At 36.3% G+C, this 25,781-nt stretch overlaps 1 protein-coding gene across 4 annotated transcripts in view; it reads right to left on the reverse strand.

Annotated features, from left to right (window-relative positions):
- TASP1 (taspase 1) overlaps positions 1 to 25,781 on the reverse strand; it is a 326,885-nt gene that overhangs the window by 247,789 nt on the left and 53,315 nt on the right. For all 4 annotated transcript variants that reach the window (XM_069075434.1, XM_069075433.1, XM_069075435.1 and 1 more), the window contains 2 exons: positions 24,584 to 24,668; positions 938 to 1,017 (listed from right to left, as the gene is read on the reverse strand). In XM_069075434.1, coding sequence (XP_068931535.1) covers positions 938 to 1,017; positions 24,584 to 24,668 — 165 coding nt within the window. The remainder of the gene's footprint in view (positions 1 to 937; positions 1,018 to 24,583; positions 24,669 to 25,781) is intronic.

Below are 25,781 nucleotides of genomic sequence, written 5' to 3' on the forward strand. Positions count from 1 at the left end.
TGGGAATGCTCAACTAGTAGAAGAATTAGATGGAAGATGATTGTGATATCTAAGTGTGTGAAGGGCTATCATTTGAAAGGAAGATGAGACTTGTTCTTCTATGCAGTATAAGGAAGAGCATTGGGTAGAAAGAAATATGAGTACAGAATGGAGCAAATTTAGGGTTAGAGGAAGGAAAACCTTAGCAACCACCAGAGCTGTCCAAATGTAAAGAACTGTTTCAGGAAAGAACAAGTGCATCCTTATCAGAAGTCTGCAAGCAAAGAAAGGGAGGAGGATCAATAAACAGGTATGTTACAGAGGGGATTTTTTTTCAGTTACAAATTGAACTCAGATCACCATAATTCCTTCCAACTCTGGCCTGTGTGACCTACGTTGACAAAGAGATTAATTTTCATATTAGTAAATTAAACATTACAATATTTTTCCTTGGTTTATCCAACTGAAACTTTTAAATTCTCTCCTTACCCTGTAATTCAGCACCACTTTTTCAAGAAGGTTTCCATGCAGGTTAAGCATTAAGTGAGGCTTACTTACATGGAGATCATTTCCTCCTATCCAAAAAACTAAACACTCATCTTCCAATAACATTGACTCCTAATTTACAACAAAACCAGTAACAGACCACAGCCATAATCTTTGAGTATCTAAATACTCTCATACTTATTTTTAAACTACCTGAAATAGATTTTTACCTCATTTTTTAACCTCATATTTAAGATAGTCCCTGCCAAGACTCTCAGAGTTTCAAGGTGACTAAAATGGAATCCAAATAATCATTTAAAGATATATTTTGAAGTAAAAAACTATAACATTTGTATATTTTAAATACATCTTCTCTATTATTATTTTAATTGACAACATAATCAAGCACTTTTCCAAGCATACATAGGCATACATACTCACATTCCTTAACTTCTTCAAAGGCTTTACTCACTTGTAGTCATAACACTTGGAGAACATGAGGGTATTCCATGATCCACTGCCCATCTATAGGCTCCTTCTCCAACTAAAAAGCTAAAAAGTCAAAAGAATACTTGATAAACTCAGTGTCAGCATTCTTAACAAAGGACAGTACTAAAACTTATATTGTGGCAACCTGAGAAAGCTGATAAATTTAAAATATACCTGGGAAAACACAGAATTATTTTTAAATGGTATAAAAATATGCCTAAGCATTTTTAAATACTAATGACTTAAGTATGGGGAAAGTCTGTAAAAAAAAAAAGTTATCCTTTAGGAGCCTAGAATTGACTTAGTATTTATGTAAATTATGGAAAAAACTATGCAATATATCTTCGAGGTTATAAAAATTCAGAACCTTATGAATACTTAGAAAAATATCACTTGGTAGTCAAAATTAAACATCAAATGATCATATCATTCATGGACTTAATGACAAATGCCCCCCTCCACACACACACACACACACACACACACACACACACACACACACACAAACACACCTCAAAATAAATTGTAGACTTCAACCTTTAAACTGTACTAGAACTGGAACCATTATCATAGACTAATTACCCCAAATCACCCTTTTATAGATCCATAAAACCTTAAGAATGGATGCTTTCAGTTAAGATGGTTGTCTGAATTGGGAAAGATCACCCAGATTCCATAAAACTATTCTAGCAAAAACCTGGACTGTAGATCAAACAGGATAATTATTAGGAAATTCACTAAGAAACTATAGTTAGTACATTATTCCCTTTGACTACAGAACTATACATACACACAAAAAGCAAATGGAAACACAGGGCCATAGAAAAGAGGGCTATCAACAAAGATAGCACAGGACAACTATATCAGTTTGCAGCCTCTAATTGCATCAGAGATGGGTCAGAGAAAAGCGGAAGGGCCACAAAAAGGACCCAATGAAGTGAGAAAGCACCAAGGTTGTCAGAAAATCCCAGGGTGGGGTCCTTGGAAGTTCCAGTAATCCCAGTAGCTCTGTTATATTCACATGAGGAGAGCACAAGCTAAGGGGCACCAAAGGCCACTAGCATGATACAGTGAGAAAACATAGAAGACTCTGAAGGTGCTCTGAATCTCAAAATTCCAGAGTACTTTACTATCCAGATGTACTGATTATTCTGGATATAGAGGGTAAGACAAGGCAGGGCCAACCACTTCAGTCTAAGATACATCAAGAAGACATAATATGGACCTGGTCACAAATTAAGGAACTAAATTCCAATTAAGGAACTAAAGCTGATGATGTGAATAAATCAAAGAAAACACCAATCTACAATAAAAAATAACACAGATCGGAAAAATCCCAAAAAGAAGGAACAAGCAACTACAAGCAAAGGGTCAAAGAAAACAATAGATTTTTCTACTAGGACTACATGAATACCTAGAAAAAATGAAATAAAAACTCTAGATTAAAAAAAACTGCTAGAATAAGTACTTGAGGGGCAGCCAGGTAGCACAGTAAGAGCACCAGCCCCAGAGTCAGGATGACTTGGGATCAAATCCGGGCTCAGATACTTAGCACCACACCCAGAAACACCTGGCCGTGTAACCTTGAGCAAGTTACTTAACCCCAATTACGTAGGGGCAGCCAGGTGGCTCAGTGAGTAAGAGCACTGGCCCCAGAGTCAGGATAACCTGGGATCGAATGCAGGCTCAGATACTTAGCACCACACCCAGAAATAACTGGCAGTGTAAACTTGAACAAGTTACTTAACCCCAATTGCTATTAAAAAAAAAAGAATAAATAGTTAAAGGGGGCAGAGCCAAAATGGTGGAGTAGAAACAGGACTTGCACGCGGCTCCCACATCCACCTACTCCAATTCATGTAAAAAATGACTCTAAAAACACTTTGGAGCTACTGAACCCACAAAATGATGGAGAAGCTAACCTCCCGCTGAAGACAGCCCAGCAGGCTGGCAGGAAGGGGCCAGTGCAGCACTCTGGAAGCCCAGCCTAGCCCCTATACAAGGTTTTAGCTTCAGGGAGGCCACAACCAGCCTTCGGCTAGAAGAACTTCAAATCACCAGCAGCTGTGGCAGTTTCCAGAATTATCAACCCATAGATGCTAAGGACAAAGTGAGAGGTCAGTGCAGTGTGGACTTTGGGAACAGTGAGTCCAAGAGTGTGGTCCGGCCTTTGCTCCCTGGAGGGAAAAGCAGCTGAGGTGTGGCGGCAGTGCAGCCACCTCCACATGGCTGCTTCAGAACTCCAGGCCTGCAGATTGTAGGAGGACCAAGCAACCAGTCTGAGGGGTAATCACTCTTGTTTTAACCTGCTTGGATCTGGATCACTGTCAAGGGTGGACGTCCTGGGGTGGCAACCAGTTTGCCAGAGCTTGTGGAGGCTTCAGAGATGGCAGCCAACTAATAGCTCCAGAGGCTGAGAAAACAACAGCAATTTGGGACAAAGCTCCCCTCTCTGGTAGCAGATTCCTACTGTAGTAAAAAGCTCAAAAGTCACCTTGAGTGGCAACATGAACAAACAAAAGGAAGCAAAGCAAGCACAGCAATCCAACTTTACATTCCCATTTTGGGGACAAAAAGGAATAAAGCATGGAACAGGAGGAAGACAGCAAAGTCAGAACTGCTGCACCAAAAGCTTCCAAGAAAAATATGGGCTTAAGAAGGATTTTGAAAACCAATTAAGAGAAGTGGAGGAAAAATTGGGAAGAGAACTAAGAATGATGCAAGAAAATTATGAAATGAGAGTGAACAACCTGACTGAAGAAAATCACACCTTAAAAAATAGAATAACTCAAATGGCAAAAGAGGCTCAAAAAGCCAATGAAGAGAAGAATTCCTTAAAGAGTCAAATTTGCCAGATGGAAAAAGAATCTCAAAAGCTCACTGAATGGGGCAGTTAGGTGGCGCAGTGAATAGACCATCAGCCCTGGAGTCAGGAGGACTTGAGTTCAAATCTGTCCTCAGACACTTAACACACACACACAAAAAACTAGCCATGTGACTTTGGGCAAGTCAAAAAAAAAAAAGCTCACTAAAGAGAATCATTCCTTCAGAATTAGACTGGAGCAAATGGAAGCTAATAACTTTATGAGAAATCAAGATACTATTAAACAGATCCATACAAATTAAAAAATAGAGCGCAATGTGAAATATCTCATTGGAAAAACCACTGACCTGGAAAATAGATCCAGTAGAGATAATTTAAAAATTATTGGACTACCTGAAAGCCATGATCAAGAAAAGAACCTAGAAATCATCCTTCAAGAAATTCTCAAGGATGGGGCGGCTAGGTGGTGCAGTGAATAGAGCACTGGCCCTAGAGTCAGGAGGACCTGAGTTCAAATACGGCCTCAGACACTTGACACACTTACTAGCCGTGTGACTTTGGGCAAGTCACTTAACCCCAATTGCCCTCCAAAAAGCAAAAAAATTCTCAAGGAAAACTGCCCTGATGTTTTAAAACCAGAGGGCAAAATAGAGATTGAAAGAATCTACTGATCACCTCCTGAAAAAGATCACAGGTTCCAGTTCCCAGATCAAGGAGAAAATATTACAAGCAGCCAGGAAGAAACAATATATACTGTGGAAACACAATCAGGATAACACAGGATTTGGCAGCTTCTAAATTGAGGGATCGAAGGACTTGGAATATGATATTCCAGAGGTCAAAGGAACTGGGATTAAAACCAAGAATCACCTACCCAGCAAAACTGAGTATCATGTTTCAGGGGAAAATATGGTCATTCAATGGAATAGAGGATTTTCAAACATTTATTGATGAAAAAACCAGAGTTGAATAGAAAATTTGACATTCAGATACAAGAAGCAAGAGAAGCATGAGAAGGTAAACAAGGAAAAGAAATCATAAGAAAGTTATCAAGTTGAACTATTTACAATCCTTACATGGAAAAATGATAATTGTACTTTATGAAACTTTTCTAAGTATGAGAATAGTCGAAGTGAATATAAATGTGTGTGTGTGTGTATATACACATATATGGGTATATGGGCATATGAATACACATGTGAGTATGTGTATATATGTTTACAGGTATACATAGACAGAGGGCACAGGACCAATTTAATAGGAAGAGATGATACTTACAAGGTGAAATTAAGAGGTGAGAGAAGAATATAATGAGAGGAGATGGGGAGAGACAGAGTGGGGTAAACTATCTCATATAGAAGAGGCAAGGGAAAACTGTTACAATGGAGGGGAAGAACAGGAAGGCAAAGGGGAATGAGTCAACCTTACTCTCATTGAATGAGGCTTAAGGAGGGAATGACATACATACTAAATAGGGTATCTCACCCTACAGAAGAGAAGGGGAGAAGGGGATTAGAGGGGGGATGATGGAAGGGAGGGCAGACTGGGGCAGGGGGAGGAGGGAAGTTGGAAGCACACACTTTTGAAAAGGGACAGGATCAAAGTAGAGAACAGAACAAGATGGGGAGTGGGATAGGATGGAAAGAAATATAGTCAGTCTTTCACAATATATCCATTATTGAAATGTTTTGCATAGCTACACATGTACAACTTATACTGAATTGCTTATCTTCCCAGTAAGGGTGGGTGACAAGGGAGGAAGGGAAATAATCTGGAATTCAAAGTTTTAAAATCAAATGTTTAAACATATATAATTATTATTATTATTTTACATGCAACTGGGAAATAAGATATACAGGCACTGGGGCATAGAGATCCACCATGCCCTACTGTTAAGTTGGAAGGGGCATGGGGCTAGATATAGGAGAAAGCAGATTGGGGGAGGGAACAATCAGTGGGATCACTGTTTTGGGGTGGTGGGTAGGGGAAAATGGAGAGAAAATCTGTAACTCAAAATCTTGTGGAAATGAATGATGTAAAGTAAAAATAAACATAAAATTTAATTTGAAAAAAATAAAACAGAAATATATTCTGTATTATTTAGTTTTAGGAACCACTATCCTCCCATTCCCCCAAGCTCACAATCTAAATGTCATCCTCAGTTCCTTAACTATCGCATACTCTCTTATATCCAAACTGTTACCAAGGTCTGTCAATTTTACTTTTATGTTTCTCACATATATATGTGCACCCTTCTTTCCTCTGATAATTTCCACTACCCTAGAGCAGGTCCTCATCTCTTCACACCAGGACCTTCTACAGAAAGTCTTTCTACTTGTCCTATATATGGTTGGCACTGAGCTCAAGTGGCACTAATTTGTAGCTTTAGTACTCATAAGCAAAAAAAAAAGAATAAGTAGCTTAAAATGTAACATGATAAACCTTACTCAAGTAGTAAATCCTTTAAAACTAGAATAAAAGAGACAAAAATTAATTATTCCATATCCCAGGAATATCACTGTCAAAACCCTAAACTCCCAACTCAAAGAAAATATACTTACAAGTACCCAGAAAGAAGCAATTCAAGTACCAAGGATCATGCAAGACCTGGCAAGACTATAAACAAGAGGAGATCATGGAATACAATATTTCAAAAGGCAAAAGAGATAAGCTTATTACCAAGAATAACAAAATGAATCATTAATGGAATAGGACTTAAACACATTTTGAATGAAAAGATTTGAGTTAACTAGGAACTCTGAAAACAAACACAAGAGTTAAGAGAAAGAAATGTATTTGAGCAATTAGAATGCTATTTCACATGTCAAGTAGTGCACACATTCTAAAAAGGTAAGAAGAAACAAAAATCTTTTCCAAACTTTAATGTTTTCAAAGGGTATTGAGGGAGTTAAATAAGAAAAACAGGGGACCTAGAGTGCACTGGTTCTGTTTTGAGGTTTTGAAGAAGAGAAAGAGTAGAGATGGTAAAAAAGAACACACTACTACAGAAAGCAGGATGAATAGGGTGGAACCTAATATTTCTTTTTCCACAATTGGAGTGCATGAAAAGAGTATATTGGAGGAAGGAGAAGAAACAGACATAGTTGAACCTCATTCTTATCTAAAATGGACAGAGGAGTAATGAATACATGCAAATTCACAGTTTGGTGTAGAAATACCTTACTAACCAGAGAAATAAGCAAGGATAATAGAGAGTGAGGTTAAAATGGCAGATAATAACAGTGAGGGGTGGAATAGGCATAAGCAAAACAAGCTGATCCTGAAAGGTAGATCAAAAAGAGGGGAAAAGACAAAGAACAGAAATCTTAAGAGGGTATCTATCAATTAGGAAAGGGCTGAAGAAAAAGTGGTATATGAATGTAATGAAATACTACTGTACTATAAGAAATGCTAAGAGACTATCTCAGAGAATCTAACAAAGTAAACCAAAAAGAGTATTTTTAAAATTTAAATTGAAGAGAATATTTTATATATGGAATGACAATACTTTAAATAAAGACAACACTGAAACACTTAAGAATTCTGATCAATGCAATGGACAAACATATCTCCAAAGGATTTATGATGAAGCATGTTATCCACTTCTTAGCAGAAAGGTGATGACCTCAAAATGCAAACAGAGATATATAGTTTAAGACATGGTTACTGTGTGAATTGGTTTTGCTTGAATAAGCTTACTTATCACAAGGTGGTTGTTTTTTTCCTCTCAGTTTTTGACTCCAAGACTGGGAAAGTGAAGGGGCGTAGCAGAGTAATTATCAGTGCTGAAGTCAAGAGGGACTCAAATCTGCAAATGACTTTCAGACATCTTGAAATAGGTGTCCAGTAAACATCTTAAACTCAACATGTCCAAAACTGAACTTTATCTTTTCTCCTCAACCCTCCCACACAAATTCCCCAAATTCCTTATTAGTGTTGAAGGCACCACTATTCTCCCACTCCCCCAAGCTCACAATCTAAATGTCATCCTCACTTCCTTACTATCTCATACTTCTATATCCAAACTGTAACCAAGGTCTGTCAATTTTACTTTTATGTTTTCTCACATACAAATATGCACCCTTCTTTCCTCTGATACTGCCACTACCCTAGAGCAGGGCCTCCTCTCCTCACACCAGGACCTTCTACAGAAAGTCTTTCTACTTGTCCTATATATGGCTTGTTTGTGTATATTTGTTTGAATACTATATCCCCCATGAGATTGTGAGTTCCTGGAGTTTAGCCAAGACAATAGAGTACAGGCAGCAACCCAACTGAACTCCCCAACATTCTCTTCCAAACAACTTTAAAGTAACTACTCAAACCAAATTCTGGATTGGCAGAATAAACAAAAGATCAGAGCGAGACATTTTTCTAGCCTAAGACACTGGTTTGTGACACCATGGTGGAGACTGGCCCTGAGAGCAGCAACAGCACCAATGGTGGGCCTTGGAAGTAGCCCCAATAGCAACAGCAACATCTTTTAAAGTTCTCAGCCCAAAGAAGGTAAGTGGGTTAAATAACTGATCAGAAAGAGATTACATGGGACTTTTTGCTAGCACTGAACTCAAGTGGCGCTGATTTGTAGCTTTAGTACTCCTAAGCAGTTCTGGGTCACAGACCAAGACATAAACACAGAATAAGAAAACAATGAGAAAATGCAAAGTCTCAAAGAAAAATGTTAATTGAACCCAAGCCCAACAAGAATTCTTGGAAGGTAAAGCAATAAGAGTAGAAGAAGAAAAATTGGGAAAAGAAATGAGAATGATGGACGAAAACTATGAAAAGAGAATTAACAGCTTGGTAAAAGAAGCACAAAAAATTAGTGAAGAAAATAATACCTAAAAAAAAAAAGAATTAGTCTAAGAGTAAAAAAAGGCACAAAAATTCAGTGAAGAAAAGGACTCCCTAAAAAGCAGAATAGGTCAAATGGAACAGGAGGCACAAAAATGTGCTGAAGGAGCTCCTTAAAAAGTGGAATTCACCAAATTAGAAAAAGAGGTACAAAAGCTCATTGAAGGAAATAATTCATTAAAAATTAGAATTGGGCAAATGAAAGTTAATGAGTTCATGAGACATAGAGACACAATAAAACAAAGTCAAAGGAATGAAAAAATAAAAGAAAATGTGAAATATTTCATCAGAAAAACAACTGACCTGGAAAACAGACTGTGGAAAGATAATTTAAGAATTATTAGATCAATGGAATAGGGTAGATATACAATTTACAGTAGCAAATAAACATAATAATCTTCTATTTGACAAGGGTAAAGACAAGGTTTTGGGACAAGAATTCAATATTTGGTAAAAAAAAATGTTGGGAAAACTGTAAAGGAGAATGGGAGAAACTGGACATAGGACAATATCTTACACTACTTGCCAAGATAAGGTCAAAATGGATATATGACCTTGATATAAAGAGAGATTTTTACAAGAAAATTAGAAGAATACATATTACTTATCAGACTTAAGGACAGATGAATAATTTATGAATAAACAAGAGATAGAAAGCTAAGTTAGGCATAAAATGGATAATTTCTATTACATTAAAAAGGTTTTGTACAAATAAAACAAATATAGTCAAGATAATTTGTTGTTTATTTGAAAAAATAGCAAGTTGTGCATAGTACATTTGCAGTTTCATGTGCAATCATCTTTTTATTATACTATATTATGGAAATACTTGCTTAATTTCATAAATTAAAAATAAAATTTAAAAAAGAATTAAGACTAAATAAAAGCCATGACCAAAAAAATGTCCTAGATATCATATTTCAAGAAAGTACCACAGAAAACCATTTTGATATCTTAGATCCAGAGGGTAAAGTAGAAACTGAAAGAATCCAATAATCATATTCTGAAAGAACTCCCAAACGAAAATTCCCAAGAATATTATAGCCTAATTTCACATTCTCAGGTCAAAGAGAAAATATTACAAGCAGTCAGAAAGAAACAAATCCAATATCATGAAGTCATGGTCAGGATGACACAAGATTTAGCAGTTTTCATATTAAAGGATCAGAGGGCTTGGAATGATATTACCAAAGGCAAAGGAGCTAGGAATACAAATAAGAATAACCTACCCAGTAAAAATGAACATAATCCTTAAGAGAAAAAAATGGACAAGTTATTAAATAAAGGACTCTAAAATATTCCTGATGAAAAGACCAGTGCTAAATAGGAAATGTGACATTGAAACATAAGACTCAAGAGAATCATACAAAAAGGTAAACATGACAGAGAAATCATAGGGACTAATAAAGTTAAACTACTTACATTCCTATATGAGAAGATGATACAGGTAACTCCTAGGAACTTTATCATTATTAGAGCAGTTAGAAGGAGTCTTCACAAACAGAGGGCATGAATGTAAGTCAATTCTGTTGAAATGAGTCCCCCCCCAAATTTTCTAAATGAAGGTGGAAGAAAGAAGGATGCACTGTGGGAATGTGGAGGAAGAGGTAGAATGAGGAAATTTTTCTCATGTAAAAGAGGAATGCAAGGAAGAGTTTTTAGGGGGGGGGGGGGGGGAAGGGGCAGCAATGCTTTGAAACTTGTTTAAAGAGGGAAGAATACACATACATACACACACACACACTCAGTTGGGTATAGAAATCCATCTTACCTAATAGGGAAATGGGGGAGGAAGGGGAAAAGAGAAAGAGGAGGACATAATAAAAGGCAGGATAGATTATGAGAGTCAGTAGTCAGAAGCAAAACACACTTTTGAGGGCAGACAGGATAAAAAAAAAAAAAGAAAGACGGATAAACAGAAAAAAATAGGATAGAGGAAAACACAGTAATAACTATGAATGTGAATGGGATGAGTTTACCCATAAAATGTGAAAGAAATGGCTATTTCTCATATTAATAATAAATTGTTGAATTAGGACTAAGGTTTTTCTGCTTTTCTACTTCCTCATTCAGAAATCAGACCCTGTAGATTATTCAGGCAGGGCTAACACTGAGAGGGAAAACTCAGGTCTGTTCAAAAGGTAAAGAAATTTTAGTTGGGGTGGGGAACCTGCAGGCTTGAAGTCACATATGGCCTTCTAGGTCCTTGGGTGCAGCCTTTTGAATGAGTCCAAGTTTTAAAGAACAAATTCTTTTATTAAGGGGATCTGTTCTGTGAAGTTTGGATTCAGTCAAAGAGTTGCACTTGAGAACAATGAGGTTAAGTGTGGCCTTCAGGTACCCCACCCTTGGGTGAATTGCTGGATTCCAGTCCATTGTGTTTTACTTAGACAGATCAGGGAAAAAGTGTATTCTCCCTTTTGTCTAGATTACTCTAGACAGGGTGATATGGGTGTAAATAAGTTTCCTTGACCAAGACTGAATGATCAGAGTCCTGTCTTCCAGACCCTCTTTAGAATAAGCCCACCTCTCATTATAATCTTCATTCTCTCATTATTTGTTAACCAATCAGAACTGATTGCCACTGTCAGGAACGTCTCTTGTTCCAAGGGTGTATAAGTGTTGAATGGGTTCCATGAGGGGTCTTTGGCATTCAAGAGTGCCACTGACCCCTTTTAATTACTGCTAGCATGACTAATAAAATGATTACTTACCCAGAAACTATATCTCTTAAATTTTTTATACATCACAAACAGAAATGGACAGCAGAAGGGATTAGAAACCAGAATTCAACAATATATTGTTTACAAGAGACACTAAAGAGACACTTTTGACAGAAAGATACAGAAAGAGTTAAAATAAATGGCTAGAGCAGAATCTATTATGCTTCAACTGAAGTGAAAAAAGGCAGGGGTAGGAATCACAATCTCAGACAAAGCAAAAATCAACCTAATTAAAAGAGATTAATCAGGGAAACTACATTTTGCCAAAAGGTACCAGAGACAGTGACAAAGGAGTAACATCAAAAATTTTTACAGCATGGGGGTGGCCAGGTGGCACAGTAAGTAAGAGCACCAGCCCCAGAGTTGGATTGACCTGGGATCAGGCTCTGATAGTTAGCACCACACCCAGAAATAACTGGCTGTGCAACCTTGAGCAAGTTACTTAACCCCAATTACTTAAAAAAAAAATTTTTTTACAGCATGTTTCTCTGATAAAAACCTCATTTCTCAAATATATAAGGAACTGAGACAAATTTATAAAAATAAGATAACTGACAAATGGTCAAAGGATATGAACAGTCAGTTCAGAAAAAGAAATCAAAGCTATCTGCAGGGATACAAAAAATGTTCTAAATCACTATTAAGTAGAGAAATGCAAATTAAAACACCTCACACCTATTGGAAATAACAGATTCTGGAGAGGATGAAAGAAAACAGATACACTAATAAAACTATTGGTGGAGGAGTGAACTGGTCCAACCATTCTGGAGAACTATTTGGAACCACGCCTAAAAGGCTATCAAACTATATATAACCTTTGACCCAGAAATACTACTACTAGGTCTGTACCCCCAAAGAGTACAAAGAAAAAGGACCTAGATGAACAAAAATATTTATAGTAGCTCTTTTTGTTGTGGCAAAGAATTAGAAATCAAGGGGATGCTCATGTATTGGGGAATGGTTAAATAAAGATTGTGACATATAATTCGTGATGGAGTACTATTATAGTATAAGAAATGACAAGGGGAACAGTTTCAGAAAAAACAACACAAGACCTATATGAACTGATACAAAGTGAAGTGAGAAGAAATGAAAGATTATTGTGCATAAGGACAATGTATCATGTTGTAACAAAGCACAGCAATGCTGTAATGATGATCAACTGTGAAAGACTTGGCTATACTGATCAATACAATTATCCAAGACAATTCCAAAAGACTCATGAGGAAAAATGCTGTCCACCTCCAGTAGGAGGACTAATGAACTCTGAGGGCAAACTGAAGTATAATTTTCTCACTCTATTTTTTTGTTTTGCTTTTTTTGTGATAAGCCTAATTTGGAAATATGTTTTACATGATTTCGCATGTATAATTGATATCACTTTGCTTTATTATTCAGTAGGCAGGAGGGAGAATTTGGAACTCAAAATTTTAAAAGAATGTTAAACAAAAATATTTAATTTATTTTTCAAAAAAGAAAATTCCAGATACAAATTAGCTGCCAATAAAATATTGACAAATAAACACCCTATTGGTAAAAAAAAAAAAAAAAGATTTTGAGTTCCTCAAGAGCAGGGATTGTTTTTTGTCTTTCTTTTTAACTCAGAGCTTAGCATAGTGCCTAGCACATAATAGGTACTTAACAAATGCTTACTGATTGATTGATTAAAACAGTACTAAAGAAAATTTAGGTGGCAATATTTTTTAAAGTTCCTGTTACTGCATATGTTAATAAATTTGCTTTTCTTTGAAAATACTTTACAACTCATACTTTTCACAAAATATGGTTGATTTCCTTACTAAATCATTTCAATTAATGATCTAATTATTTAAACATCACAAGGTACTTGGCTACCTCATGGTATCTCAGAGAAAATATCTCATAAATAATAAATATTCACAGTTATTTTAAAGCTTTCCTTAAATTCCAATATTATAGCTATAGGGTTTTTTTTTTCTAATTGTTGTTCTAGTCCTGTAGCCTACAGGAATTTAGTGGCAAAGAGATACTCTTCTACCTCCTATATTCTGTTATAGATTGTTTTGTCCTGTTTGTTCCCTTCCTTGATTGCCTGGACTTCACTTCCTCTAGTATGCCTCAGTTTACTTTTGGTAAACTTCAGACCTGCCTACATCTATAGGTTCAAAGTACTATGGTCTACTATAGCATCTCACATCACAATGCTACTGATTTCTGGTGCCTCTGGGTAACCCTCACCTAAGAGTTTCTAGCTCCTAAACCATTGTTCAGGGTTAGAATACTTACAGCAAAACTTTCAGCCTTCTCTGTAGCTTGAGAGAACACATTAAGTGGACTTCCTGTCCCCCATTACTGAGTACTGTATGCCTCGGGAATTCCTGATCCTTCTCTGGTCTGTACTATTGGGCATGTTTACCAATTATTCCAGTACAGTCTTCTCTGACATAACCCTCTTTTCCTGGGTCAATAAACTTCTAGATGTCCTTTCAGGCAGTCTAGCAGTACTTTCTCTTCGGATTTCTTGATCATTATTCAGTCTGAGCTCTTTTCAGAACTTTTGCTAGAGTATATAAGCTAGTTTTTCTGGGACTTCCTATACAACCTTTATTATTGGAAGTCCAAAGCCTCAAATTGCAATAGGGATGAATAGATAATAAAATACTTGGTACCTTTTTATTTTGAAGTCTATGACTGTTCCTAGAATAGGAAGTGTTTTTTCCCTGCTCTTTAACCAAAGGTCATTGTAATCTACTACACTGATGCTAGATAAGCAGAGAGACAGATAGATGGATAAGCTATCATAGAAAGCCAAAATGGAAGAACAACTGGAATAAAACTTAAACCACTGGGTCAAAGGAGCTGGGATTAAAACCAAGAATCACCCACCCAGCAAAACTGAGTACTATGTTTCAGGGGGAAATATGGTCATTCAATGGAATAGAGGACTTTCAAGCATTTTTATTTTTAAAGCAATTGGGGTTAAGTAACTTGCTCAAGGTTACACGGCCAGTTATTTTTTGTGTGGGTGCCGAGTATCTGAGGCCGGAACCGATCCCAGGTCTCCGGACACTGGGGTCGGCATTCTTACTCACTGCGCCACCTGGCCTACCCACTTTCAAGCATTCTTAATGAAAAAACAGAGTTGAATAGAAAATCTGACATTCAATTACAAGAAGTAAGAGAAGCATGAGAAGGTAAACAGGGAAAAGAAATCATAAGGAACTTATCAAAGTTAAACTACTTACATTCATACACAGAAAAACAATAATTGTAACTTATGAAACTTTTCTCAGTATGAGAATAGTTGAAGGGAATAGAAATGCATATATATGCATATATATATATACACATATGCCTATATAGGACGGTATATGGGCATATGAATGCATATGTGAAAATGTGTACATATGTGTACAGGTATACATAGACAGAGGGTACAGGACCAGTTGAATAGGAAGGGATGATACTTAAAAGGTGAAACTGAGAGCTGAGAGAGGAATATAATTAGAGGAGATGGGGAGATATAGTATGGGTAAAATTATCTCAAACAGAAGAGGCAAGGGAAAACTGTAACAATGGAGAGGAAGAACAGGAAGGCAAAAGGGAATGACTCAACTTTATTCTCAATTAATTTGGCTTAGGGAGGGAATCACATACACACCAAAAAGGGTATCTCACCCTACAGGAGAGTAGGTGGGGAAGGGAATGAGAGGGGGGATGATGGAAGGGAGGGCAGGCTGTGGGGGAGGGAAGTTGGAAGCACCCACTTTTGAAAAGGCACAGGGTTAAAGTAGAGAATAGAACAAGTAGGGGGTGGGATGGGATGGAGGTAAACACAGTCAGTCTATCACAATACATCCAGTATGGAAATGTTTTGCATGGCTATACATGTACAGCCTATGTTGAATTGCTTGTCCTTCCAGTAAGGATGGGTGACAATGGAGGTAGGGAAGGAATCTGAAATTCAAAGGTTTAAAATCAAATGTTTAAAAAATATATATTATCGGGGCAGCTAGGTGGCGCAGTGAATAGAGCATCGGCCCTGGGGTCAGGGGGACCTGAGTTCAAATCCAGCCTCAGACACTTAAAACAAAAGCTAGCCATGTGACCTTGGGCAAGTCACTTAATCCCAACTGTCCTCCAAAAAGCAAAAAAAATCTATATCTATATCTATCTATATACGTGTGTGTATATATATATATATATATATATATCATTATTATTATTATTTTACATGAAACTGGGAAATAAGTTATACAGGCACTGGGGCACAGAGATTCACCATGCCCTGCTGTAAAGTCAGAGGGGGGATGGGGGAAGACATAGGAGACAGAAGATTGGATGGCAGAATAGAAGCATGATCTTCCCGCAGCTCCGGCTTCCACCTTCCCCAATCTATGTAAAAAGGGGAGTCTAAACAAACTTTGGAGTTGCCGAACCCACAAAAGGACACAGAGAAACTAGCCTCCTGCTGAGGACAGTGCGGCAGGCCAGCAGGAATCCAGGACAGTGCTCTGGAAGCCTAGCCCAGCCCCATGACGAGGCTTTAGCAGCAGGGCGGGCCTGACCAGCCACCAGCCAGAGGGACTCCATATCAGCAGCAGCTGTGGCCATTTCCAGATTTATCAACACATAGATGCAAAGGACAAAGTGAGAGGTCAGCACAGTCTGGACTTTGGGACCAGTAAGTGGGAGTGCATGGCTTTTACCCCTGGGGCAAAAAGCTACTGAGACACCAGCACAGCCAGCCAGCGCCATGTGGCAGCTTCAGCTCCAGGCCTGCAGAGTGTAGGGGGACCAAGCGACCAGTCTGAGGGGTAATCGCTCTTGCTTTAACCTGCTTGGATCTGGATTGCAGTCTAGGGTGGAGGTCCTGGGGTGTGTGTCCATCCAGCCTGCCAGAGCGTGTGGAGACCTCAGAGAGGGCACCCATCTAATACCTTTTGGTAGCTGAGAAAACCTCAGCGTTTGGGACGAAAGCTCCCAATACTGGTGGCAGAGTACAACTGGGGCAAAAAGCCCAAAAGTCAAATAATTCAGTGGCAAAATGAGCAGGCAAAGGAAACAAAGCAGATAGAAGATTAAAACATTACACTCCTATTTTGGGGACAAAAAGGAGCAAAGCATGGAACAGGAAGAAAACAGTGAAGTCAGAACTCCTGCACCAAAAGCTTCAAAGGAAAATACAAGCTGGTTACAGGCCATAGATGACCTTAAGAAGCAGATAAGAGAACTGGAGGAAAAATTGGGAAGAGAAATGAGAACAATGCAAGAAAATTATGAAATGAGAGTCAACAGCCTGACTGAGGAAAATAATACCTTAAAAAACAGACTGACTCAAATGGCAAAGGAGGCTCAAAAAGGCAATGAGGAGAAGAATGCCTTAAAAAGCCAAATTTGACAGATGGAAAAAGAATCTCAAAAGCTCACTGAGGAGAATCATTGCTTCAGAATTAGATTGGAGCAAATGGAAGCTAATGACTTTATGAGAAATCAAGATGCTGTTAAACAGTTACAAACATGAAAGAATAGAAGGCAATGTGAAATATCTCATGGGAAAAACCACTGACCTGGAAAATAGATCCAGGAGAGATAATTTAAAAATTATTGGACTACCTGAAAGCCACGACCAAAGTAAGAACCTAGAAATCATCCTCCAGGAAGTTCTCAAAGAAAACTGCCCTGATGTTTTAGTACCAGAGGGCAAAATAGAGGTTGAAAGAATCCACCGATCACCTCCTGAAAAAGATCCCAAAAAGAAAACTCCTAGGAATATTATAGCCAGGTTCCGGAATTCCCAGATTAAAAAGATATTACAAGCAGCCAGGAAGAAACAATTTGAATATTGTGGAAACACAATCAGGATAACCCAGGATCTAGCAGCTTCTACACTGAGGGATCAAAGGGCTTGGAATATGATATTCTGGAGGTCAAAGGAGCTGGGATTAAAACCAAGAGTCATCTACCCAGCAAAACTGAGTATCATGTTTCAGGGGAAAATTTAATCATTCAGTGGAATAGAGGACTTTCAAGCATTCTTGCTGAAAAAACCAGAGTTGAATAGAAAATTTGACATTCAGATATAAGAAGCAAGAGAAACATGAGAAGGTAAACAGGGAAAAGAAATCATAAGGAATTTATCCAAGTTGAACTATTAACATTCCTACATGGAAAAACAATAATTGTAACTTATGAAACTTTTCTCAGTAGTTGAAGGGATTAGAAATTATATATATATATATATATATGGGCATATGAATACATATGTGAATATGTATATATATGTTTACAGGTATACATAGATAGAGGGCACAGGACCAGTTTAACAGGAAGGGATGATACTTAAAAGGTGAAATTAAGAGGTGAGAGGAATATAATGAGAGGAGATGGGGAGAGACAGATTGATGTAAACTATCTCATAAAGAAGAGGCAAGGGAAAATGGTTACAACAGAGGGGAAGAACAGGAAGGCAAAAGGGAATGGGTCAACCTTATTCCCATTGAATTTGGCTTGAGGAGGGAATGAAATACACACTAAATCGGGTATCTCACCCTCCAGGAGAATGGGGGGGAAGGGGATGAGAGGGGGGATGATGGAAGGGAGAGCAGGCTGGGGGGGGAGGGAAGTTGGAAGCACCCACTTTTGAAAAGGGACGGGATCAAAGTAGAGAATAGAACAAGTAGGAAGTGGGATGGGAGGGAGGGAAATATAGTCAGTCTTTTACAATATATCTACTATGTTATTGTTTTGCATTAGCCACACATGTATAACCTATACTGAACTGCTTATCTTCCCAGTAAGGGTGGGTGACAAGGAAGGAAGGGAATGAATCTGGAATTGAAAGTTTTAAAATCAAATATTCAAATATATATACATATATATACACTATTATTAATACTATGTTACATGTAATTGGGAAATAAGATATACAGGCACTGAGGCATAGAGATCCACTGGAAAAGTCGAAAGGGGTATGGGAGAAAATATGGGAGAGAGCAGATTGGAGGAGGGAATATCTTGCGGGACTGCTATTTTGGGGCGGTGGGTAGGGGAAAAATGGGGAAAAAATTTGTAACTCAAAATGTGGTGGAAACGAATGATGTAAATCAGAAGTTAATAAAGCATTAATAAAAAAAAGGAGAGGGAAGATTGGGGAAGGGGATATTCAGTAGGATCGCTGTTATGGGGTGGTGGGTAGGGGAAAAATGGGGAGAAAATTTGTACCTCAAAATCTTGGGGCAATGAATGATGTAAACTAAAATTAAATTAAATATAATTTAATTAAAAAAAAAAAACTTAAGCCATTGCATCAGACTGTATTTCTGTCAATTTTGACACATATTTCTCATAGAAATTTAACATAAGATGGGAAAAAACTTCCTAATACAAGAATGTAAATTGGATGGCCAGAAGACAATGAAGAATAACAACACCAAAACACTGAGGCATAATATTTCATTAGATCATATTCTAAGATCTTAAAGAGTTTTTTGGTATAAAAGCCTTTTCCTGAGTTTTTCTTAGTTTCATTTTTGCTAAAATCTGACAAGTTAATTAAGAATTATTTTGCTTGGGGGCTACATGGCGCAGTGAGTAAAGCGCCAGCCCCAGAGTCAGGAGGAACCAAGTTCGGTTCCGGCCTCAAACACTTAACACCCACACACACACACACACACACACACACACAAAAAATTAGCCATGTAACCTTGGGCAAGTTACTTAATCCCAATTGCCCACCAAAAAAGCAAAAAAAAAAAAAAAGAGTTATTTTGCTTTTGTTGGCTTTATAACTACACTGAACTATACACTAGATATTTTCTACTAAACAATGAATGACAACAATTTTAAAGTATGCTGCAGATGCCATGGAACGCAGTTTTATTATTAAAAGTCCATTTAAACATATAAAATGACACTATAGTTACTATACCTCAGTTTTCAAATGTTTTATATTTTTTACTACATTTTCTCACGAACATCTGAACAAAACTGAGACATTCAAGGCTCTACATAAAATAAAGGTCTAGTAAGTAATACCCCACTCCACAAAGTCCTACTCTCATGCCTCTGAAGAGTGCCATGATTATTGTAGCCCCTACAGTTTCTACCATAGTAGAAAGACTTTAAGTATAGTCCTAGGAAAAGACTAACTAGCCTCCCTAAGTACAGAGATACAACCCCAATAAATGATCTCTTAGTCATGAACTCCCTTGTAACAGTCCATTAAAAAAGAAAAATACAGGATGATGTGATCTCTATTCTGTTGTTGTGGGGGAGCAGGGCAAAAGGTGCTAAGAGTCATATGAGCTTTTGATCATCCACCAACGTTAACAACTATTAATAGTCTAAGAGTGAGATCTTTGTCCAGTGACCAACAAGTGGAAAAATAATCAGTTTTTAACATCTCACTGTAAAGGAAATCAGAGGAGAGAAGGAAGTTACAGCTAAATGGAATGGCTCACAAATCCCCCTTCAGAAAGAACATTAGGGAGTTGTTGCAGTTGGTTTTATCATGAATCCAAAGACAAAAACAAGCTTCATTGCATGAGATGTTTAGTCACCTCTTACTGTAGGGTTCATAAATGTTTGTAAAATGAGTACAATCAAAATAACTGCAGCTTATAAACCAACATCTGTTGAGGATGAAGGGGTAGAAAAATTAGAACAGCATATACTCTAATAATTGGTAACTTCATTGCAAAAGTGAGAATGGGAAGAAATATGATGGAAAAGCATGGGTAGGAATAAGTAATAGGGGCCAAAGACTTATAAGCCACATAAAAACCTTAGCCCTACATGTAATAAGTACTTTCTTCAAAATAAAAAGAACCAGTAGGTGCTAGACATAGATCAAAAAGTAACATATCACATACACACACACACACACTCTGAAATTGATGATATTTTAACTGATGAAAAATTACTCATTACTGGTGTGGGAGTTCTTTCTGAGCTAGCTATGTAAAGTCACCAACTTATTGGAGCAAAGATCAAAATTTCAGTAAAAAATATCTAGGAAAATAATAAGAAAAAAATATGGTATACAATGAATGCAATGTCATCCTGCCCTATTTAAATGAGTTATCCATGATTCTTAATGTGATATGGTTGAAAGGACACAGAATACAGTAAGTTCAGGTGAAAATTTAAATGATGTCAATCAATTACCTAAAGAAGACTAAAAGAATCTAAAATGCACCTTACTCAGCTAAGACTTGAAGTACATGCCAAACAAATAAATAGGATAACAAAAAGCAAATCCATTTAGAATATAAACTCATTTGTAAAATCTTAAAGAGAAGACTAATGGAAGATTAAAATCACTATCTTCCCAGTTCAAAGAAATCATAGTAAGGATCCAAACTAAGAGTAAAGTTCTACTGTATGCATTAGGGATAAAAATTGGAAGAAGACGACAAACAATAAAAATGGGAAAAACTTACAAAGATTTTTATAACAAACTTTTTATAATCAAGGACAGCAAAAGAAGTAGAGATGCACCAAAGAGATGAAAGACAGGTAGAACAACTGAATTAGACCAAGTAAACTCAGAAGAAATCCATGGTGGAGGCAACATAAATGTGACAATGTTGAAGGATTGATTCACAAGGTTTTCAAAGGTGAACAGGATAACAAAGACATTGGGAGAAAATCCCAGAACTTATTAATAGCAAAACTGTATTAAGTGCTGACTTGTATGCCTACTACATTATGTCTACATAATTTTTAAAGAATCATCAATGTAAACAACATATGCATCCTTGATAAGGTCATTCATAGGGAATAGAGACCATACCTTTAACATCACTCAAATGATTCAAAGATGTAGAGAATGTAAGATCCCATTTGTGTTTATTATTTGCTGCTAATATTTTTTTTTTAATTTGGTAGAACAAAGCACTTTCTGTAAGGCTTTCTTCATACAAAGTTATCTCCCACTCATCACCAAATTTTTTCAAGATTCCCTGAAAAAAACAAAGATGGTCTTATTGGTCATTCCTGGGTTTCTACCACTATTTTAGAGGAAATAAAATATAGTGTCCAAGTTGAATGGTGATTCCCTATCAATGGCAAAGTCTTCTATATACTTCAGTTTGTGGATGATATATGCTGATTGAGGATGCAGCTAGGTAGCTCAGTGGATAGAGTATTGGGCCTGGAGTCAGGAAAAACTGAGTTCAAATCTGCCTTCAGACACTAACTGTGCAACCTTGGGCAAGTCACTTAACTTCTGTTTGGTTTAATCTACTGGAGAATGAATAGCAAATCACTCCAGTATCCTTTACAAGAAAACCCCATGGAAAGTATGGTCCATGAGGTCATGAAGTCATGACTGAATGACTGAACAACAACAACAGCAACAACAAATCCTGGTTGAAATGTCTTTTGGAGGATACCCATTGTATATTGATACTGAAAAGACCCATCAGCTACCCAGAGTCAGCTTGGTGGTGCAGTGGTGTGTTGAATCAGGAAGATTTACATTCAGTTCAAACTTTTATTAGCTGAGTAAATCACATAATCGTTTTATGTTTTGGTTTCCTTAACTATAAAATGGAGACAATAACAACAAATACCTCACAGATATCAAATATCTGTAAAGCATGATAAAAGAGTACTTAGAAATTCCTTAATTCCTTCCTTCCTTCTCAACTTCCTGCCTTCCCTCCTTCCTTCCCTCATTTCCTTCTGTCCTTTCTTTCTTACCTCCTTTCTTTTCTTTCCTCATTCCCTCTCTATCTCCTTCCTTCCCTCATTACTTCTGAAAAAACAAATGGATGAAGAATGTCTCCTGTCCAATTTAAGATATGCAGTTAGATAGATATTCTATAAAACTTGTCCATCAGTATGTGTGTAGACATACATACATACATACATACATGTGTGTGTGTGTTTATCTTGGATAAGTAGTACTAATGGACAATGGATTGGGCACAGAATTAAATGAGAGGAGGAAAGTGGCCTGGACTACGTTATGAAAATTGTCACGCTACTTTAATGACTTTTCCTAGACACAAGAGGTCCTTTTTAAATACTACTACTCTACTGATATGCTTAAGTTATAGAATATGAAAGTTTCCAAAAAGTTAAAAAAAATGAATATCATTGAGAAGGGAACAAGAGGGGAACGTGGCAAGTATGAGCAGACTGCAACAAACAACAACAAAGCAATCAATTTACAAGCATTTACTAAGCACCTATTACATCCAGTTACTGTGCTATGCCCTGAGCACTCAATGTACTTCAGGCACTAGGTTAGCCTGTATGGAAATAAGAGATGGAGTGTAATGTGTGAGGAATAGTAAAAGAGCAGTTTGAATGGACTGCAGCGTGCATAAAGGGAAATCATACACTTAGGCAACAAAAGTATATTGGCATCTGGTAGCAAAGGGCTTTAAATGACAGGTATAGGAGAGGTAATTTTAAAAATTTATAATGGCTTATAATAGTTTCCTGTCACTACTCACTCACTTGCTAGCATATGTCACATCTTAATGTTGCCTATAGAAGCCTCAGAGGGGTGAAAAGGAAAGAACACTGGGAAGAGAAATTAAGAGACATGGGCTCAAGTCGGTTTTCTCACTAACTAAAACTGTGACCTTTAGCAGCACAATTAACTTCTCTAAGTCTAATTAAAATATTTAAACTATCCACCTCAAAGTTATAACAACCAAATGATGTTTGTGACATTTTTAAACTATATGAAATATTATGTAAATGTTATTTTTTCTTCTTAAAAAACTTGCTACAATAATTTGTATAATATGCTTCTTATATGCTGTGTGCTTAGAAACCATTTAACCAAATTGTTAATGCTGTATGTGAAATTCAATTTTAAAAATCAAAATACTGAACATTCAATTTAATTTAAATGCCAAAAATATAAAATAAGTAGACTGTGAATGATACCCTGAGGAGATCTCCCTGAGTGAAGTACATAAAGTTTTTATGATAATTATTTTATTAGCAGCTCATTGCCTGGTTTTTGGCAGTTCCAGATGGCTAAGATTTCTGAGACAGCTCAGGTCCAAAAAAGTGAAATATGAATGTCTAATACTCATTAAATATAGCCACATCTTTGAATTTTTAAATGGCCTGCATCCTTGCCCTACTATACAAAAGTTAAAAAAAATTCATTTAAAAAGAAGTGCATCTTTTCCTTTCTAGCTTAAAACCAAATAGGTATGTGACTAGTCAATATTAAAAGCACTCTGTTCACAAAAGCAAAGAGGTAAATGGGGATAAAAAGCCATCTTAAAATATACTCAATGAAGTGAAAGTAAGTACAACAGCAATCTGTTTGCACTTGCTGCTGACCTGAAGAAGACCTATTTAGTATGGATCTTACATAACAAATTTTGTTTAGCTGAATTAGCTTTATGTAGACAAAAAGCAAGAGTATTCAACATTATTTATAAGAAAAATTAAGTGTAAAAAAAGAAAGACACGGCAGCACTGAGATAGAAAAGTTAAAACATTATTTGAATCATTCAAATCATCCAATGAACATTCATCAAGTCTAATTTTAATAAATCATATATATTTTTGTTTTACCCTTGATTTTCAGAAAAGAACTGATTAAAAATATATTGTTATCTCTAACTTTATCCTGTTCATTAGTATAAGGTATTTAAAAATATATATCCAATGTGTATTTGTGTAAAATATTTTGCTTGGATTGTCCAAAATTCAAAAAAGTTTAACTTTTTGTAATTTCAGGAATTTATCCCTAAAGCAGAGTAGGAGAAAGTGATTTTGCATGCTGCTGCCACAAGTTAGGCACTAAAGAGGAAATCTAGATACTCTCCAAATGGTACAATGCAACATGAAAATAAAATCAAGGAGCATCAACTTTTATTGTTAGAATTCAGTAAAACCTTTTCTAAACTCAAAAAAGCACTTTAAATTCTAGGGTCAAACTTCAGAAACTTTTTAATTTGAAAATCAAAACACCAAAAATGAGAACCTGGTAATGGCAAAAACATCTATGTAAATAAGCACAAGGACAAAAATTAACACTGATCTCAATTCTGTCTTCATTCCACAATATTCAATTCTATCCAGAGCTATATCAAGTACACATGATGTTGTAAGATCAGAGAACAAAGCAGGTCTTCCTCACACAGGCACGCTATTGCTGATTTGTAAACAAATAGCATCAGCCTTCGTTGGATAAGAATAACCTTCAAATATTGCATGCATTAAAGACCAAAGGCTAAAGAAAAGTCAAGCAGAACAAAGCAATTACCAGGGAGGAATTCTGCCAGCAGAGAGTTTTCCTTTCTGCCCTTCACACAACAATCTATTTGCAACTGAAACTGGATTCTTGATTCCTGAAAAGAAAATCAGCAGAAAATGGATATGGAAAAGTTGTTTAAAGGTTTCTGATTAAATTCTGTGGTATTTGGTGGAACAGTTTTTGAAACCTTAAAAAAAGCTTTTCTTCTTATTAAAAAATTTGCTATCATGATAATAATATTCAATATTTAATGAGATTCAAATAAACATTGAGCACCTACTATTTGGAAAGAACAATCAAAAAAAGAATAGGCACAATAGTAAATTTTTGCATTTGCTGTCGAGAAAACTCTAAAAATGGTGCTGAAATTCTTTTATCTACTTTTTTCCTGGTTTTATCTCCCACTATTTGTTATCCAAGGAGAAAAAAATAAAATTAAAAAGTCAGAAAACTTTGATTCCACTATCAAATGATTCTGATAGAATCAAATAAAAAAAAAATTTGATGTTTGGCAATTACCCCCTGACAACAACAACAAAAAAACTTTCAAACATATAAGTAGAATTTTTTATGATAAATCTACTGCACATGACTATTGATGACATCAATTTTATACTACAGGTGAAAACAGATCTCCATAGAAATACGATTTAGTACAAATGTACCACCACACAAGGTTGAAGATCATATCCACAAAATAGCAGTGAAAATGATAAGTCCTTTCCAAATATATTTTTCAAATCACACACAACAGAGCTTGCCAAAATGGAATCTTCTCAGAGTGTTCCCAGAGGATAAAAAGGTAGAGAACTGCTAAAAAATATAATCAATAATCTAAGGGAAAAATAATAGTACGATGGCAGGTTAATGTGAGGGAGGTCCTAAATACAACCAGAAAATATTAATGCAAAGGAACATTTAAAGCATATTAAAAATCAAAATAAACCCTTTAACTTTATTTATAATCCAAAAGTCAGATATTCAATTTAATCCCAAAATATTTTTCAACAAACAATCCTGTTTAATGAAAAATACTCAATTATCTTATTATAGTTCATATCCAAGTCTCTATAATATTTATTTTAATATTTGTTAACACCTAATCTGGAATTTTGTAGGAAGCATTATGACAAGAATTAAGGCATAAATTGCTTGACCATTTTCATGTAAAATTTTATACTTAATATTTTATGCTATAAGTATTATA

The sequence above is a fragment of the Petaurus breviceps genome, unplaced genomic scaffold (assembly GCF_028583685.1).
Source record: "Petaurus breviceps papuanus isolate PSGF00001 unplaced genomic scaffold, PetGlider_PUasm1.0 90919, whole genome shotgun sequence".
NCBI lineage: Eukaryota > Metazoa > Chordata > Mammalia > Diprotodontia > Petauridae > Petaurus > Petaurus breviceps.